The sequence below is a fragment of the Schistocerca piceifrons genome, chromosome 4 (genome assembly GCF_021461385.2).
Source record: "Schistocerca piceifrons isolate TAMUIC-IGC-003096 chromosome 4, iqSchPice1.1, whole genome shotgun sequence".
NCBI lineage: Eukaryota > Metazoa > Arthropoda > Insecta > Orthoptera > Acrididae > Schistocerca > Schistocerca piceifrons.
In genome coordinates, this window is record NC_060141.1 from 151,180,423 (window position 1) to 151,200,898 (window position 20,476).

A 20,476-nucleotide genomic window follows, 5' to 3' on the forward strand; every position below is an offset into this window, starting at 1 on the left:
CTACCAAACCGAGCCAATATTTCCATGGCTGTGGGATATTTTGATTGAAATGTTATCCTTATTTGAGCTTGTTTCAATACATAAAAAAGTAATTCATAGAGATGAAGAATATTGTGAGTACATGGTGGATATTCAGTGTCTCTATTATTATTGTAATTTTTAAGTTGGCTATCACAACACTGCATACCCAGAGGATGTGCACATGTGGCTTATTGCCAGCTTTTGAAATTTAAGAAAGGTTGAGAGGCATAGGAATATATGCTGAAAGATCACACAAACAATTGCCTGTAGTGAAATGACTCCAGAATGTGTACCAATGAGATCTCAGGACAACAGTGTGCTCAAGAGAATAAGCACAGATCCTTCCATGGGGGACTACACCATGACAAGATTATAAGATTGTTTGACTGGCTCTAGCAAATAGATTGATGACAATAGCTGAGATCTGGACAGAACTACCACTAAAATGTTCCTGTTAGGTGGGTTGTGGAGTTAAAATGGAGTGTGCTGTGTCTGTTTAGTTGATCAATAAATGGTACATAATATTGTTTTTGAGGTTGCCTTCATCAAGAAGTAATTACAATTTGGACCTGCTAATCAGTTCTGAATAACTGTGCTTTTGTTGCTCTTAGTGGACTTCTTTTCCTGTGCTTTGTCTTTAGTGTTAATGGCTGGAAGAAATTGTAATCAGTATCAAATTTGTGTTCTGACCAAGAAAATTTCTTCTTTATATACCAATACATTAAAACTTCAGCATAAAACACCAGATATCTCCCATTAGTTACTTATAATACATTAGTATTACAATAGCGTGTCTTTTCTTGGTTGATTAGACTGTACAATGTGACAATCAGACATCAGAAAATGAATGTGAGAATGACAATTTAAAAACTTATTTTGTTTCACTTCTGTGATGTCTACATCTACATCTACATAAGATACTCTGCAAGCCACTATACAGCACACGGCAGAGGGTGACCTGTACCACTACTTATTACAAGGGTAAGTCAGTTATTATCTGCAGAGTAGTTATAAAATGTTACTGTAATCAAATAGGAAACTTAACAAGAACATCATTTTTAACATAGTCTCCTTGCATATCAACACACTTGGTCCAGTGTTGTACATGCTTGCTGATGCCCTCGTAAAAGAAGGTTCTCCATTGAGCTGAGAGCCTGGAATTGCACTGTTCCGTTCGAGGCAAATTGACGGCCCCTTAGGGCCTGTTCGAGTGGACCAAACAAGTGATAGTCAGAAGGGGCAAGATCAGGACTATATGGAGGATGATCCAGTACTTCAAATTCGAGTTTCTGGAGCATTTCAGCAATGTGGGCAGCAGTATGCAGACAGGCATTGTCATGCAACAACACAACACCTTTTGACAGCAATCCTTGGCATTTGCTTTGAATTGCAGGCTTTAGCCTGGCAGTAAGCATCTCACTGTAATGTACACTGTTTATTGTTGTGCCCCTTTCTCCATAATGTTCCAGTACTGGACCTTGTGCGACCCAAAAATCCGTAAGCATCACCTTTCCTGCGGACAGATGGGTCTTGAACTTTTTCTTGCTAGGCGAATTTGGATGTTTCCATTCCATACTCTGCTGTTTCCTCTCTGGCTCATAATGATGAATCCATGTTTCATCATCAGTAATGATCCTGTCTAAGAAGTGGTCCCTTTCATTACCATAACGATGCAAATATTTTTTGCAAATGTCCAAGCGCATTTGTTTATGCCACTGTGTGAGTTGTTTTGGGACCTATCTTGCACAAACTTTATGAAACCCAAGTCTGTTGTGGATGATTCTCTAGGCAGAACTAGGACTAATTTGCAGACAATGTGACACTTTGTCAATAGTTAATCATCTGTCTAAGAGAATCATTTCACGTGAATGCTTAATGGTTTCTTCATTTGTGGCAGTAAACGCTCATCCGGCTCCTTCATCGTGCGTAACACTTGTGCGACCATTTCAGAATTTTTCAATCTATTCGTAGACACTCTGTTGTGGCAAAACTCTGTTCCTACACTGTACCAAAAGTCTTCAATGAAATTCGGCCCCTGATACGTATACCTTCCAACTATAAAAAATGGATCACTGAACGTTGCTCTTCTTTGGTGCAAATAGACAGTGGAGCAGCCATGATTAACAGCACGGCAGCGATAATGAAACTAACCTAGCAGCTTGAAAATTGCAGTGATATAACAACAAATAAACAAAGCATGCATCATCAATGTAAAATGACAGTACTACCAAAACAAACAAAAATATAACTAAATTGCGGATAATAATTGACTTACCCTCATATTTCCTTTCCTATTCCACTCACAAATAGAGTGAGGGAAAAATGACTGACTGTATGCTCCGTATGAGCCCTAATTTCTTGTGTCTTATCTTCGTGGTCCTTACGTGCAATGTATATTGGCACCAGTAGAATTGTTCAGCATTCAACTTCAAATGCCAGTTCTCTAAATTTTCTCAATAGTGTTTCTCAAAAAGAATGTCACCTTTCCTCCAGGAATTCCCATTCGAGTTGCTGAAGCAACTCTGTAGCACTTATGTGTTGTTCGAACTTACTGGTAACAAATCTAGCATCCCACCTCTGAATTGGGTGAATGTCTTCCTTCAATCCAACCTGGTACAAGTCCCAAACACTCAGCAGTACTCAAGAATAGGTTACACCTACATCCTGTATGCAGTCTCCTTTACAGGTGAACCACTCTTTCCTAAAATTCTCCCAATAATCTGAAGTCAACCATTCACCTTACCTACCACAGTTTTCACATGCTCATTCCCCTTCATATTGCTTTGCAACATTATGCCCAGAGATTTGAATGACTTGACTTTGTCAAGCATGGCACTAGTAATACTGTATCTGAACATTACAGGTTTGATATTTCTACTCATCTGCAGTAACTTACATTTTTCCACCATCATTTTTTCATTCATCACACCAACTGGAAATTTTGTTTAAGTTGTCTTGCATCTTCCTACTGTCACTCAACTCTGACACCTTACCATACACTGCAGCATAATCAGCAAACAGCTACAGATTGCTGCCCATCCTGACATCCAAATCATTTATGTATACAGAGAACAGCAGTAGTCTTATGACACTTCCCTGGAGCACTGCTGACAATACCCTTGTCTCTGATGAACACTCACTGTCAAGGACGATGTATTGGGTTCTATTATTTGAAAAGCCTTTGAGCCACCCATATATCTGTGAACTTTTCCATGTGCTAGTACCTTTGTTAACAGCCTGCAATGGGGCACCATGTCAAAATGCTTTCCAGAAATCTAGAAATATGGAATCTGCCTATTGCCCTTCATCCATAGTTCTCAGTACATCATGTGAGAAAGGGGCAAGCTGAGTTTCGCACAAGCATTGCTTTCTACAACAATGCTGATTTGTGCAAATAAGGTTCTCAGTTTCAAGAAAGTTTTCTATGTTCAAACTGAGAATATGGTCAAGGATTTTGCAGTAAACAAAAGTTAGGGATATAGGTCTGTAATTTTGCTGGTCCGTTCTTTTATCTTTCTTACAAATTGGAGTCACCTGTGCTTTTTTCTAGTCACCTGGAACTTTGTGCTGGGTGAGAGATTCGTGATAAATGTAAGCTAGGTATGGGACCAAAGCCATAGAGTATTCTTTGTAAAATCAAACTGGGATTCCATCCAGACCTGGTAATTTATTTGCTTTAAAATCTTCCAGTTGTTTCTGTACACCAGGTATGCTTATTGCTATGTTGTACATACAGGAGTCTGTCTCATGGTCAAATGACAGTATGTTTGTACAATTTTCCTGTGTGAATGATTTGTTGAACACGAAACATAAAACTTTAGCTTTCGTTTTGCTGTCTTCAACTGCTATACCAGACTGGTCAACAAGAGACTGAATGGAAGCCTTAGACCCACTTAGTGATTTTGCACATCACCAGAATTTTCTCAGGATCTCTGCCAGATCTTTTGCTAATGTGTGACAGTGGTAGTTGTTGTATACTTCGTGCATAGATCTTTTCACAGACCCAAGAATCTCTTCTAACTTCCGCTTGTTGTCATTTTTGTGTTCCCTTTTGAACCAAGAGTGCAACAGCCTCTCTACGTCCTCAGCATCCACCAAATTTTGTTATTAAACCATGGTGAGTCTTTTCCATCTTTTATACACTTCCTAGTCACACAACTCTCCAGACCACAATTTACAATCTGCTTAAACTTTGCCCATAATTCCTCTACATCCACCTTACTGGAACTAAGTGATGCCAGTTCACCGTCTAAGTGAGATGTTAATAACTACTTATCTGCTCTGCCTAGCAGGAACACTCTCTTAGTCTTCTTGACTGATTTATTAACTTCCATAATCATAGTTACTATAATGACATCATGGTCGCTAATCTCCATTTCTATATTTACTTTGTCAGTAAGGTCTGGCATATTTGTAGCTACAAGGTCTAAGATATTTCCATTGCATGTGAGCTGTTGAGCTGGCTGCTCAAGACAATTTTTAGAAAATGTGTTAAAAAGTATTTCGCATGACTGGCTGTCTGTATGCCCCACACTGAATCCATAGACATCCCAGTCTATACTCGGCAGCTTAAAGTCATCTCCAATCAGTACTGCATGCTATGGATATTTATGCGCAATTGACCATAGACTTTCTTTGAATGACTCTACAACTGTTACAGTACAATTGGTTGACTGGTAGAAACACCCAACAATTAACTTGGTTTTACCTACACCTGTTATCCGTGACCAGATGACTTCACTGTCACACTCAACTTCGGCCTCACTAAAGACAATCTTTTTGTCAATTGCAATGAACACGCCCCTTCTTATGGCCTCTAATCTGTCTTTCCGATATATGTTACATGACTCGCCAAATAACTTGGAGCTTTCCAGTTTGGGTTTCAACCAGCTCTCAGTCCTAAGAATAATTTGAGTGCAGGAACTTTTGTGGAAGGCAGTAAATTCGGGAACTTTATTAAAAATACTTCAACAGTTTACTGATAAAATTGTGACAGACAAATTGTCTTCATTTTGAATGCTGTTTGACTTTCCTTGCTCCATACTGACTGGCAAGTGTTCATCAGAGTTCCTCAAACTACTGCCTAGCCTAAAAAACCCTCATGGGCATTCCACAAGTACTCTGCTACCCGAGTAGCTGCTACCTTTGTGTAGTGCACCCCTGACCTATCAAGGGTAGTCATACAAATCCCCAAATGATAACACAAGTCTATAAACTGCAGCCAAGACTGTCACAGAGTTTAGGAAGCCTTTGGTTGAGACCTTCCACTTGGCTCCAAATCAAAGGACCCTGATCAACTCTGGGAACGATGCTGCAAAATGTGAGCTCTGCTTGTACCCATGCACAAGACGAGCAGTCTTCACCACCTCCACCAGCAGCATGTACAAACTGAGGATCGCCTCAGAAACCATGCAACAGCCGTTGTTGGTGCCGACGTGAGTGACAACATGCAGATAGCTGCACCCTGCATGCTCGATAGCCACAGGTAAGGCTGCCTCCACATCTCGGACGAGGTCCCCCAGCAGACATACCGAGTGCACATTGGCTTTCTTTCCATCACTATTTTTATTGTAAGTGCCATTCTTCCATGGGCGCAAAACACCTCTAAGCCACAATGTTTAAGAATAAGTGGTCCTTAGCAGGTGGAGACGCTAAACTTGTCATCCTGTCTTGCAGTTATGCTGCACCCATGAACCTCACATTACCTGCACATGATAATAGAACATTTCCTTCACAATATACTGTCTGAAACTTTACTATTAAAAAAAAAAAGAATTATGAAATACGATGGTCATTTTCTCTAAGATGATATGTTACACCCCAGTTGAGACATAGAGTTGCCATGCATTGTTCATTGCTGACATCTCACCAGAGACAACAGAAACTTGCATGTTGCAGAGCCACAGCCAACTATGGTACTAAACAGTGAATCTTGTTCTTGTTTGTGGCAGTTGGATTGACGCCATAAATGTTACAGTAAAAGGTTACAGGAAGCAGTGATTCTTGAGACCCAAACCTTTCCAGCTTCTGGAATTGTGATATGGAAAGCCATTTGATATGATGACAGGACTGATTTATTACTAGTTGAAGGGAGGATGAATGCTTACTAGTATGTGTCAAAACTGGTTAAGCCTGTTTCATAGCCTTCATGACTCAGGTACTAAATGACAAATTACGGATGTGTGACTGGTCTGGCTGGTCCTGGATTTGTCTTCCACAGATCATGATGGGATGTGATGGGAAGACATGTACTTTATACCACCCTCCAACCAGCAATGTTCATGATGAACATCAGTTCTGAATGGGAGAAAAGTTTAATCATTTAATGCCCCAGTGATGAACACCTCCACAAAGTTTGTTAAATATTTAACTGGTGCATCATGGTGTAGCCGCTTCCATTTCTGTCAGTGTATTTTGTACCACTGAGTTTTTAGTCCACTTTTTGTCAGATGGTTGAATTTTATGTTTTAGAAGGAGCACTACAGCAGTTTCAGTATTTTGGAGCCAGTATAGCCACTGTTACTTTCTTCTGAAGCTTCAAGACTTATTAGTAAATGATGATTATCATCCCCTTGTGAGTCTCACCCACCCTTCCCTGTTCTCTCTGCAAAAGAATTAATTTACACCAAAAATTGTCACAGATACAGTGCTACTTCTTGTCCTTTTTAAATGTTCGGTTGAATGTAAGTTCCAAATAAGTGTACTGTTTTGATACCATTTTTGTTACTTCATAATCTTTCATCAGCAATGTATCTTAGATCTTCCTTTTTTTTTTAGGTTGTAGGACAATGTGACAAAAAATTTATTATCGTATATTGTAGTTTTGTGGAAGACAAAGTACCTCATGTAATAGGAGCTTTTGATCAGCATGCAGTACATGAGAGGATAAGACTGGAATCATTAATGAAAGGTAAAATGATTATAATATAAAAGAATACTAGACTTTCTTGTTTTCATTCTAGCCTCTGAATTTGTGTTTATGTTGTCACAGAATACATGGAAGAAGATAGAAAGCATACATTTAAAGCAACAGAATTGAAATCTGAAATTGTGCTTCCTTTAAACAGCAAGGACTGTCGAATTATGAAAAACTTTGAAGAAGAGTTTAGGCGACTTGGCATATCTTATGAGGTACTTAAAGATAACTGTGTCAGTGTGAAGAAGGTGCCCACTTGTCTGTATAACAGAGAAATAAGAGAGGTAAGTTTTAATCAGTATTCATTCTGAACAAGATGAAATGATAGAGAGAAAAAGACACAAGTGCATGTGCACTCTCTCTCTCTCTCTCTCTCTCTCTCTCTCTCTCTCTCTCTCTCTCTCTCTCTCTCTCCCTCTCCCCTCCCTCTCCCCCCCTCCCATTGTGTGTGTGTGTGTGTGTGTGTGTGTGTGTGTGTGTGTGTGTGTGTGTGTGTGAGAGAGAGAGAGAGAGCAGAGGGGGGGAGGGGGGGGGGTTGTAAAAGAGAGTGGGCAGCAAAAGGTGTAGGAAAGATTGAAGATTGATTGTTGTGAATGTGCACTGTTTTGAAATGTTTAGCAGATTAAAACTGTGTGCCAGGCTGAGACTTCATGGTCAATGGTCTTGCCAACTGAACTATTCAGGAATGACTCATGACGTTGTTCCATAGTTTTACCTTCCATCATTACCTGTCTCCCACCTTCCAGACTTTACAGAAGCTCACCTCTGTGCCATAAAATAGTAGACCTGGAAGAAAGGATATAGTGGATATTGTTTCCAGAATAAAATTTTCACTCTGCTGCAAATATTGTGCTGTTTTGAAACTTCCTGGCAGATTAAAACTTGAACTGAGAACCATGCCTTTTATCGGAAAGGCACTTACGGACTGGGCTGTCCAGGTACAACTGATGACCTGCCCTTACAACTTTACTTCCACCAGTATCTCAGGTTTAATCTACAAGGAAGTTTCAAAACAGTTTGCACTCTGCTGCAGAGTGTACATTTCATTCTGTAAATGATTTCCCAAGCCGTGGCTAAGCTGTTTCTCTGCATCATACTTTATTTCAGGGTTGCTATTCCAGCAAGGCATGGAGGAGAGTTTGTGTGAAATTTAGAAGATAGGAGAGAGCTACTGGACACAGTTTTGATTTGTCAGAAAGATTTGATTGAATAGAGAATTAAGACTCTAGATTCACATTCAGCAGTAGTTCATTCCCCCATCAGGACATCCAGATGATGGTTTTTCATCATTTCCTTAACTGATTTCGATAAAATGTCAGGATGGTTCCTTTGGAAAGGACACCACATAGTTGCTTCCCCATCCTTCTCCAATCCAACCTTGTCCTCCATCTCAAATGATCTTGCTGACAAAGAGACCATAAATCATAATCTTCATCAACAGAGAAGGAGAGGGAATTCACTGCCCCAGGGGGTTTATATTGTGTAGTAACCCCCCATCCCCCATACACGAAGAAGGTTTTGTCTGGAACTGCATGGGTTAGTTATGGAGGTATGGGTGTCTAAAGGGGCATTTATTCATGACAACATAAAAAAAATGTAAGTGTGGTTTGTCTGTGCATACTGTTATAACTCCATCACACTTTCCTGCAGCTCCATGGGGATTATATGGCATGGCATTACTCCGTCCTTGAAGCAGGTTTGGTTTGGAAGTTGGATTCAAAGATATGGGTGTCAAAAGAGGGGAAGCAGCTTGGAATTGAGTCTCAACACATGTTTGAAGAATTTTTTTTGTATTGTTTGAGGAATATACAATTAAGTACAAATAAAGAGTTCACCTTTACAGTTATGGAGAAGCAGAGCATTTTTTCGGAAGACGCCTACAATTTGGTGAGGACACTCACACAGTTGATTGTTTAACTAGCCAAATTGAACTTACAAATGATTTATGTAACATTGTCAGCAGCCCCAATGAATTAATAGATAAAGGTTTTTCTGAACATTGTTCTAAATTACACAAGATGGTTATTCATGAGAGTCATTTTAGTGGTAAGAAATGAAGTAGTTGATGATATCAATTAAAAAATTCAAAATAAGAAATGGCTGTGAGCAGTTAACAAACACTATAACTGAAGCAAAAATAATATCAGGAACATATAAAGGAAAAACAGCATTTTGTCCAATTATTCCGCTTATATCCACTGTGCCGTCATTTCAGTTCAGAAGACTGATTTCCAGCAGCATTTAGTATCACTATAAATAAGGCACAAGGACAAACATTAAGATTTTATATTACAAGGTGTATAACTTTGCTTCTGCCATTTTCTCCCCTACATTTGAGGCTTTAATGAAACAAATTGGTTACACATGTATCATTCAAAGTTCTTTCATCGCTGGCCACTACTTTCTCCCATCTTCCGGCAGTGTAAGAATCCCACGTCGAAGAAATCATTCATCTTTTGAAGTGATCCATGAATCGATCCAATCTGTGACTTCTGCATGAGATCGCAAGTGTTGGTAAGCCAGGCCATGCGCCATTGATCTAAACAGGTGATAGTCAGAGGGAGCAATGTCTGGAGAATATGGTGGGTGGGGTAGGTCTTCCCATTTTAATGTTTCCAAGTACGTTTTGACCTCTTTTGCAACGTGGGGTCGAGCATTGTCATGCTGCAAAATCACTTTATCATGCCTCTTACTGTATTGGGGCCATTTGTCTTTTAATGCTCAGCCCAAACACATTAATTGTGTTCAATAATGAGCACCTGCGATTGTTTCACTTGGTTTTAACACCTCATAGTACACGATGCCGAGCTGGTCCCACCAAATGCAGAGCATGATCTTGGCCATTGACGTGGAAGCATGGCCGGGATATCCCCATGATTTTTTGCATTTAGGGTTATCGTAATGAACCCATTTTTCATCCCTGGTCATCATGCGATGCAGAAATCCTTTCCGTTTTTGGATCTGAAGCAACTGTTCACAAACACACAAATGCCGTTCAATGTCTCTTGGTTTCAGCTCACACAGGACCCAATTTCCTTCTTTCTGAATCATGCCCATAGTCTTGAGACATTTTGAAATGGCTTGCTGTGTCACTCTCACTAATCGTGCCAATTCTTCTTGAGTTTGACATTAGTCTTCACTCAGCAATGTCTCCAATTCTGTATCTTTGAAAACATTCTCTCTTCCACCACTATGTCGGTCTACGATGTTAAAATCACCGTTCTTGAACCATTGAAACCACTCACGAAACGTTATTTCACTAACAGCATCCTTACCATACATACTTGAGAGCATTCGATGAGACTCAGCTGCTGTTTACTTCGTACTGAAACAAAACAGTAACACCTCCTGAAAATGACGAGAATTAGGCTCGTAAACTGACATTTTCAATCAAGAACAACTTTATGATGCAGGCACAAATCGACTAATGTTTGAATGAGGTTATATTGACCAAGGTCCAAACTAGCTGCCTGATGTCTGTGATCTCTCTCTCTCGACCGCTACTTTCCGTTATCACCACCTATCATCAAATGGCGGAAACGAAGTTGTACACCTTGTAATTTGAAAAAAATCATGTTTTTCTCATAGTCAGTAGTTACATGCAGTTTGCCCTAGGTATGAAGAACCCAAAGAATTTATTTACCTACCTACCAAATAACAAGATGAACAAATGTAGTTCATTAGCAAGAGTTATGACAGAATAAGTTAGTTAGTATGAAATATAATGAAAACAAAGCAAAAATTTTTTCACTTGTTTAAATTCAGCTGTATTGAGAATATGCTGGTTTAGTGTAGCTTTATAATTTGTGGTTTTTAAATGTTGATTGTAGTGATGTAGTTTCTCATCAACGTATATTTTAAGGGAAAAAGTTCGATATTTTTATGTTGTCAAGGTATTATGAATATTTTTTGATGTTAATGAATGTTTTGGAATGTTTTAACATATTCTCAAATGCTCTATATTTTAAAATGTTCTAGAAAGTTCCTGACTGCTTTTTAGCATTCTCAAATGTTTTGGAATATTCTTGGTGTTCTATAAAGAAGTGATTGGCATAGTATTTTATTTCAGATTGGGTATTACTGAATACATCAGTGGATTTAAGAGTACTGGAGAGTATTTTTGAGCATTCGGGGGTACTCTTAAGTGTGGGATACTATCATTTCTAAGGGTTTTGAATGTTTATTTCTACTATTTTCTGAAATGTTCTTGAATGATCTGGAATTTCCTTGGAAAACAAATGAAAATAAAAGGACTAGTGTTTAATATAATGAATCCCATTTTCTTTAATTTTTTTCTTTTTACAAGTATAATACATAATTCTTAAGCTTAATATCAGTGGCCATCCACTAGATTATGAAAAATATTTACTAGTCTTTGTGTGGAACAGTGCGCTTCACAGTTCCAGCAGTGTGGTGTTTGACTGCAGCGCATATAAACCATGTACCACATTCTTGAATGTGATGGTGTAGAATTAGATTATTATCCTTCTTCCAAATGTTATATTTCATTCATTTTTGTAGTTCTTTTATTTCACAGGAAATTTTAACCAGAATTTGCATCCCCCAAAAAAATAAGCTGTAAGTGAATGTCAACAGCTTGTGTTTTCATAGCTGTCTCTGCATGAGAAAGTTACAGTTAAGAGACAAGGTAATTCAACACCCAATATTCTCAGCCAGGCAAAAGCAACAAGAAGAAACATATTCATAGCTTTAATTCTGAATGGTACCAATGGAGAAGCTGCGACTGTGAAGTAAAAAAATGCACTGTTCTGCTTCCTGCATTTGCTGTTTAGCAGGATGTAATGTGAACGAAAGATGATTTTAGAAATATAAACACAGTGGAGAAAAAAATTAAATGCATGAAACATCAAAGGAGCCCATTGATAATGTAGTTTGACTCTCACTTTTAGGAACCATAAGTATTAAGGAGAAACTTAGTCAGGCATGCAGACTTTCAGTTAATGAGCATAATATAAAGGATAAAAAGAGCCTTGAAATTTTGTCCAAAACAATAGATTGCATTTTCTTTTGTAAAACTTTGAAACTATCTTTCATGAACACAATGAAAAATATGATTCAGTAAATTCAGGGGTATTTAGAGGATTAATAAATTTTGCATCTAAATTAGATTCAGGTTTGTCGGATTTGAAGAATCACTTGGGAAACAATGCAGTCTTCAAAGGTGTTTCTAATAAGACCTTTCAGAATGAGATACTTGATTGCCTGCTATAAATATACCATGAGGAGATAAGGACAGTAATTAGAAAAGCTTCCTTTGTAGCTGCCATGGCTGATGACATGACAGATGTTCCAAAACACATTCAAATGGTCCTTGTTCTACAGTACAGATGAGTTGAGAAATATTTGAGCATTTTGGAGATCATTTCAGAAAATGGAATGGCAGTTGCAATATCAAAATTTATTTTAGAACAACTGCACATAATCCTTCAAGGAAAAGAACAAAACTGATTGTCCAAATGTCATGAAAGGCATAACAGCTGGAGTTTAAGAAAAATAAAAGGAGTTCATATTAACGTACATTTCATTCATTGTTATGCACATCAACTAATGAGAAATACAGCTTGAAAAACAAGAATATTTTTCTCTAACATTCTGGCTATTCCTCCATTCTTGTCAAGATCGCCTCAATGTGCATCCACCCTCAAGAAGCATATGGATGTCAGCATTCCACATCCAAACTCTACAAGGTGCAACTTCAGCATACATACCATAAACAGACTTCTGAAAATTTACGACATTTAAAGAGGTGCCTTATTGAAATTCAGTTGACATCAAGGTTTCAGAAAGCAACAGGGATCATATTATGCCTGAATTACGATAATTTTAAGTTTTGGTTAGAGCTTTTTCATCAGATTATGCTTCATGTTGAAATGATTTACAACCAAATACAATCTCAGGAAATTAGCATGTTGAAAGTTAATGAATAAATAATAGATTTCAGAATTGCTATTTTGGAACTAAGAATCTCAAACCAATGTGAAAATTCTTCAAAGACACTCATGACTGAAGCTGAGAAAGGTTGTGACTGGTTATGTGGTGATATAAAGCACAGATATTCTTCCACTGAACACTTAGTAGCTGCTAAATTGTTCAACAAGAAGTGCCTCACTAGTTGTAAGTATTAACATCCAACAAGAGAGAGAGTACTGCCCATTGAAGCATATCCCATGACTGACAAAGAAAAGCTTGGAACTGAACTAAGAGTATCCTATTGTAGGTCTGACATCCGTGAATATTGCAGATCAACTGAACTGCTGAAATTTATCTTGAAAAATGACCTAGATGATACTTTTCATGAAATTATAAAACTGATAAAAATCCTCTTGATAGTTCACATGACTATGTCAAAGACAGAGTGCTGATTTTCAGCATTGAATGGAATAAAAACTTTTCTAAGAATCGCTATGAATTTGAAAGACTAATTGTCCTTGCAGTGCTTTCAATGAAGAAAAATTTCCTCAGTTGTCATCCAGAGATCAAGGTGCAAATTATTGATCTTTTCGTACAAACTGAAACAAGAATAAATTTTCTTTTTATACATGTTTTAAAACAAAGGCCAAAATTTTTCTGGGGCAGCACCCAAACAAATTTTAGCTGTGTCACTGGTTCTACCGCTGAATTTTTCCCACTAATTAACATGCCAAAGATAATCCACACTACTAACATGCATATAGATTCATAGGCTACAGGTGCTTTCTCCCTTCTTCAGGTTAGGTAATAAATTACTAAGACATAAATTACAGTTATGACCATTTTGAGAGGTGTGATCTTTACTGTATTAAAGGCAGCAAATGTATGCTTTTGATAAATGAAAAAATTGTTCCAGAGTGATCTCTCTCTCTCTCTCTCTCTCTCTCTCTCTCTCTCTCTCTCTCTCTCTCTCTCTCTCTCTCGTTCTCTACAGCCCTCCCCCTCTTCCCATTTTTTATGGTATTTTTGTGATGGAGCCATCTGAGGATGTGCACGGGTCATTTAGAATATTCAGTTTCCCATTATCTTTTATTTATTTTGTGAGAGTTCATTTATTTGTCTTTCTAGCTTGGGAAAAACAGTCTAAGCTTCAGAAAACTGATTGTTGCACACATGACACGATGTCCTATCTGCCATAGTCACTAACATATAAAAACAATGGGCGCACAGTTTTCAATAGGTCAGACAGTTTCAAGCAATTCCTTAAAATAAAGTCACTTGTGTAACTTCAGTCATTAGCAGGATAATTGGAACAAGCTAGTTTATGCACTCCTCACATCCAATAACCAACTACTGCACAGTGTGTAATGTTCTGTTTAATAGGACAGCTGCATTTCTCTAATACAACACAAAGTAAGAACAGTAATTATGATTAAATAAAACATTGGACTCATCAACCATACAGAATTAATTTTAGAGAACTATTCTTAATACAGTGCAGGCCATCAAAGTTGCGTCATGAAGATGGCATGCAACAAATGTCAAATTGACATGAAGTGAATACAGCCATAATTGGACAGAAATTGCATAGTGGAATTGTTGAGTGTTTGTGAGATCATGTCATATCTCATGTATGAAGGAGAAAGGTCTATCTACCAATATGTGCCTGAATTCGACAACAGCAGGATCATGATCTACTAGATTGTGGTTTGTTGTTCCGTGACACTGCAGCTTGGGTTGGTTGGGATCGCACGACAATCATGTGAATGTAGAATCTTCAGGAGGGCCACATCCAATGCCATGGTGTACCTCAATGACCCGTGTGACTAGTATCCTACTAGACAGACATGTTGTTCATTTGGCCACCCAGGTTTGTACAGACACACCATGTGAAGTGAATCAAAAAATGGGACTGTTTGCTGCAAGACAAATACCCATATAGTCAGTGTGGCAACATATGGAGCAACATGGGCTGTCAACATATGGACTGTCAACATGGTGACAATTCTTGCAGTTTTCCTTGGTGCGGTTGCTAAGAGAGGTGTGGCCAGTGACAAAACTGGACACAGGAGTTGCACCATGTCATCTTTACAGATGAGTCCTGGCTCTGCATATGGCACCACAATAGACATATTCATGTGTGGAATTCTGAGGAGAATAAACATTGTCAGACTGCATTTTTTGTTTTCATACAGCACTTGGCCACATGATGGCATGGGTTGCCATTGGATGCACACCAGGATCACCTCTGGCTCCCACAGCTGGTAACTGCAACAGTAGGAATTAGATTTCTGATATGTTTAGGCCAGTGGCGGTGCCCTGTCTTCGACTGCACATTTCCCATTCTATCCTGACCTAGCTCGTACAAGGGGTGTTTGATTGTCACCATGTCCAGTACATTATCCAGATCTCTCACCATTGTAAGCATCTGGTCATGGGTTGCTACGACACTGGGATGTTACCACTAACCAGCCTCTAGAATTGATGAACACTGGGGTAGAGCTGAAGCTGCATGAAATGGTGTACCCATGTCTCACACCCATGTTGAGTTTAACTCTATGCCCAGCTTTGTTAGAGGCATTATTAGTTGCCATATGTGGCAGCTTTTTGTTCTAAATTTCACACCCTATGGTCCACCAGGTCACCTACAAATTTAATCATGTATTCATCCTACTATTGTGCATATGCAATGAGCTCAGTAACAATAGAGCAGACAGTGGCACTAGCAGTCGATTGGCATACACTGTGTAATATGTTTCCCAATTCACTCTAACATGCACATTCTACTGCTGTTGTGCTCACTGCACACTGAGGTACCGCATGTATCATAACTTCTATGATGGTCCAATTCAGTTGTGAATAGGACTTTTGTAGAAGCTACAGTCTCCTTTGAAGATGTGCTCCATAAATGTTGGATTTCTCCAAGTAATTCATTCAGCCAAGGCATAACAGACTGGAATATGTAATAGTTAATAAGTCTTTTAAAGGTCTGTACCCAGTACTTCCGCCAGTGCCAAGATTTATAACTTCTACCCATTATTTAAGTACCACACATCTAATTAATCAGTTCAGTTTGTGAATACATATTATCTGCATCACTGTATTTTTAATGTCTGATAGTAGCTGTAAAGTTGAAACCAGGTATATATTTACATAGCTTAAAATGTGACCTAGAATGTGAATTCTACAGTTTTGCACTTAACTGAAATAATTTTATTATTTCATGAATCAGTTGACAAAAGTAGCTTGAATATATTACCCACATTAATAAAAATAAAGCAGTCATTGTCCTGAATTCTGGTATGAACACCACCGTTCCTTATGATTCCTATCTCATCCACTGTTTTATCTATGTATACTGTTAAATGCATGCTCTCCAGGCTACATAGTGTGTGGCATAGAGTTACTGTTTAAAATATTACTGGTACTTGATTTCCCTTACCATTACACTCATACACAATGTGCAAGATAAATGACTGACTTTTCCATCTCTATCCAATCTAATCTTGAGATCTTTCTGTAATGGTCTCACCATCAATGAGATGTTTTTCTTCATGTCTAGTTAAGACTCTGTAGCATTGGTTTTCTCATATAAGCACAGTATGTATTAGTCACAAGTTGAGAGAGTCTCTTGTGCATGATGTACTAGCTGTGACCATCATACAGTAGTTACAGCTTGATACAAAAGTTTCTAACACATTATCAGTATTTTAAAAACAATGTAAGAAAGTTCCCGCTGATCACTCTTCCCTTTTTTTGAGTACAGCATTTTCTAAATCTGGATGTAAACTTTTATTTGAAATAAAATGATAAGTATCTCAACTTATTTTGTATTGAAGAACACATTTTTGGTGATTTTTGGAGCCATCCTTTTAGTCTGTGATGATCTGAATTCGTTAATTTGTGTGTAATGTCAAAGAAATTGGATAATATTGCTCTGTAGCACTGTGTTTGCTTTTTTTATGCCTCTATTCATAATGAATCTTAAAATCTACAGCAGAGTATGTGCTGTTTTGAAATTTCTTGCAGATTAAAACTGGAATGAGACCCAAACCTGGAATCTTGCGTTTCATGGCCTGTCTGAGCTATCTAGGCATAACTCCCAACCCACCTCATAGTTTTACTTCCACCGTACCTCTCGTCTATAAGCAGGAAGTTGCTGCAAAGTTTTGGAGGTTGTCTGTGTTACTAAATTAGTGATTAGAAGACTGTAAATTACTATAAAATTAATGAATTTATTTTGTCTGCAATTTCAGAATTCTAGAAAATCTTCATCAATAGAACGATTTCTTAAGTGTTTGATCAGTGACCATGCAGAAGTATTGTTTGAGACACATGGAACTTGCTTTGGAATACCTGGTGTTCTACAAGAAATAATAAATTATGAAGCTTGCCGAGGTAAGTTAAGTATCTGAAAAATGGTTTTGTATACTGTGGAGTGAAATTGCCACAGACTGTTTACTTGATTTCATGAAGTCATTAAAAAACTCTGTTAATTGAGAACAAAACTGATCATATGTGCAAGAAGCCAAAAGAATGAAGCAACAGTTATGAAGACTGAAGAAAGTCTTTATTGAGATATCAGATCAATAACTTATAACAACACTGTATCTAAAAATTGATACACTCACTGCATTTATCTGGCTGTTATGGAGAGTGCAGCATGATGAAAATATGGAAATTTGAGCTTACTGTGGTAGCAACAGCTATGAGTCAGTGACTGGACCCCATTGCAGACACAAGGATATATGACATGCAGCCTGTTTCTCTGGAGAAATTTATCTTGACAGCAATCTCAACACACACATCACAACAGATCTTTTGTTGATCACAAAGGTGTAAAAATGAAAAAGGCAGTTTGAAAGTGTTACTATTTCATGGAAGATCCCTGTTCAAAAGAAATCTGGCTGGCAAAGACTGATATCAGTTACCTGTCACTTTGTATGATGTGATTGACATATATAATGGCAGGCAGCAGTTATGGTTGTGGGTGTCACTGGCTTTATATAAAACTGCACTAGTCAGAACATACACACGTTAGTGCTCATTTTCATTATGGGACATGGAAATGACACTGTCTCCATACAAAATTATGGGTGTTTAGATATACATAGTATGCAAACAGCTGTTCTTTTAAATGGCCAAACCTGTTTCAGCACCCTTATCCCATCATCGGTGGTTAATTTTACTCAGTTCTTATTTTATGAATGTTAGGTTTTATGGGAGCTTCTTTACATTATTGTATAAGTTGGTATCCCCAAAGTTATTTTTGTAAAATACGTCCTCATCTGCCTGCTCAGATGCGAAAAATGTGTCCTCATCTGCCTGCTCATCCGGTGATGCCACAGAAGTGTTATGACATAGAGGTGCTAAACATGCTTGGGCATTAAAAAGAACAGTTGTTTGCATAAAATTGGTCTTGAACTTATTTTATTTAGTTTGCAAACACAGGCATTGTTAGACATTTAAAACCAAACAATGATATTGTCTCAGTACATTTGGTAACACTTTCCATAGTGGAAATTTAGTACATTGGCTGGACAATGTACAGGGAAGATATGTTTTCTGCAGGCTACTATTAAATGTCTACTATTGGTGTTGACTGAGTTTTGACCTGTTACTTGCTGGTTACCTGTGTGACTATGATGCCAAATTAATAAAAAAAGTATATTTTGAGATTATTGGTAGACTTTGGGCTTCGTATTGATCTGATTATTGAACTTTTTGCCAGCCCAGAATAGCACATTATGTGAGTAGGAAACTTGCAGTTATATAAAGCGACTGTATCTTCAGGCAAAGTATTGTATTGCTCACACAATGTAAATATGCATAGACATTATACTTTGAAGTCATTGCAGATGGAGCCATGGGATATGATTATAAAGTCTTGGTGACAATTGGTTCCCTTTGTTTGTGTTAGGCAAAATATAGAATAAAGTAAGTACCTAAATGGAATTTCCATATTTTATTAATAACCAGTTGGATGAGGTTATGGTAGAAAAAGATGAATGTAGGCTGTTTTGAAATCAAGCAATGAAAATTGTATTGTTTCAATATTTGTACTGCTATGACGCTTGGTCACTCTGCCTAAAGTTTGTTGTCATCCTTCTAGTGTGAAATGATACTGTTAGTCTTGTGTACTGGCCAATGGCGCTGTGCCCCATGTGGCATTCATTGTTAAGTAGATGAGGATCTTAAGTGAGATCTGATATACCATTCTCTGAAGCCCCAACAGATGTTAAGCAAAACAGAACTATGGTGAAGTTTGAGATAACGCAAAATGCTGAAAATGGCTTTCTAATATTTGAATTATTTGTGCACTGTGCTTTCACTTGTGGCCACAGGTGATTTGTTCTAGAAGATTGCAGACTTTGTGTTTGGTTTCTCTTGTCTGTCAGCTGTTGTAACTGTGCCATTTGAATATGTTTGTTTTGAGAGCTTCTTGACAGTCACTGAAAAATGTTGACAATGATGATTGGAATGACTGGTAGGCCTTCATACTTTGAAATGTGGGTATGTAATATACTTTTATTTCTAAGATTTTTCTGTTCTTTGAATAGGAAAAGCTATCTCACTTCATTTGTAGCCATTCACAACATATGTAATTTTTGCAAGCCTGCGTAGTGTGACTGAATTGCTTGTGTTTGATACATGATGTCTGATTCAGTGTTCTCTAAACAACAGAATGGTTTCCAATAGAATGAAATGCCCTGCCAAGAGACAGGACCCTATAGTGCATCGCAGTTAAATGAAATAGGGGCAGAAACAATAAGAATGCCTTTAATTCTTTTTTTTTCCCGTTCTCAGAGGAGTCAAATAAAGGTTTCTGTAGAGTGGAGTTGTGAGTTACTGTGGTACCCTGTATTCTACAGTGCATGGACAATAGTGTTTCATCAGTTCTGTAGTTTCTACAGGTTATCACCCAGATCCAGAGGTGCTGATGGATTTTTCCAAATGTTTAGAGCAAATATGAAGAGCAGTTACAGTCCATTTTGTAGTTGTCTTGTGTGGAAAGAGCACCTTGGAGAGCTATTGTTGCACGTAGCCTAAGGGCACTGATTTTTGGCAGCAGATTAATAAAAAAGCTGAGTATCAATAAACACCTGGGTGAGGTTATGGTAAAAGAAAGAATGGCTTTGCACTGAATAAAGCATAATGGAAACTAAAGAGATTAATTTGAAAAAAATAGTTTGACTGCTGTTTTTTTTTTAAGCTGAGGTTCAGAGACCTTTTGTCTGTAGAAAGTCATTCTATCTGATATCTGTAAGTTGTTAAAGGAAGATAGTGGGCAGAGTTTTATCTTCTGACAAAGTGGTCAGATCAGTGTGGTTTTCTAGCAGAGTGTTGCAGAGCTCATTTTAGTGGATTGTGAACTACAACTACTTAACTATGTCTCACAGAAAATAGTGAAACCAACCAGCCCTTCTAGAAACAATTTTGCACATAAAGCTCTTTATTCAAAACAAAGGAAAAAAGGTATCCTACTAGCCACCCTTTATCAGACTATTTGGACTTATGGATGTAAATTAATTTAAATTTAAAGTTTATACAGGATGTCCAGGCTAGAGATATACAAAAACATTTGTTTTTACCTATTAAGGCTCATAA

At 37.8% G+C, this 20,476-nt stretch overlaps 1 protein-coding gene across 2 annotated transcripts in view; it reads left to right on the forward strand.

Moving 5' to 3' along the window:
• Window positions 1–20,476, forward strand: part of LOC124796309 (DNA mismatch repair protein Mlh3-like) — a 177,787-nt gene that overhangs the window by 145,452 nt on the left and 11,859 nt on the right. For both annotated transcript variants that reach the window (XM_047260436.1, XM_047260437.1), the window contains exons 7-9: window positions 6,799–6,931; window positions 7,013–7,221; window positions 17,125–17,266. In XM_047260436.1, coding sequence (XP_047116392.1) covers window positions 6,799–6,931; window positions 7,013–7,221; window positions 17,125–17,266 — 484 coding nt within the window. The remainder of the gene's footprint in view (window positions 1–6,798; window positions 6,932–7,012; window positions 7,222–17,124; window positions 17,267–20,476) is intronic.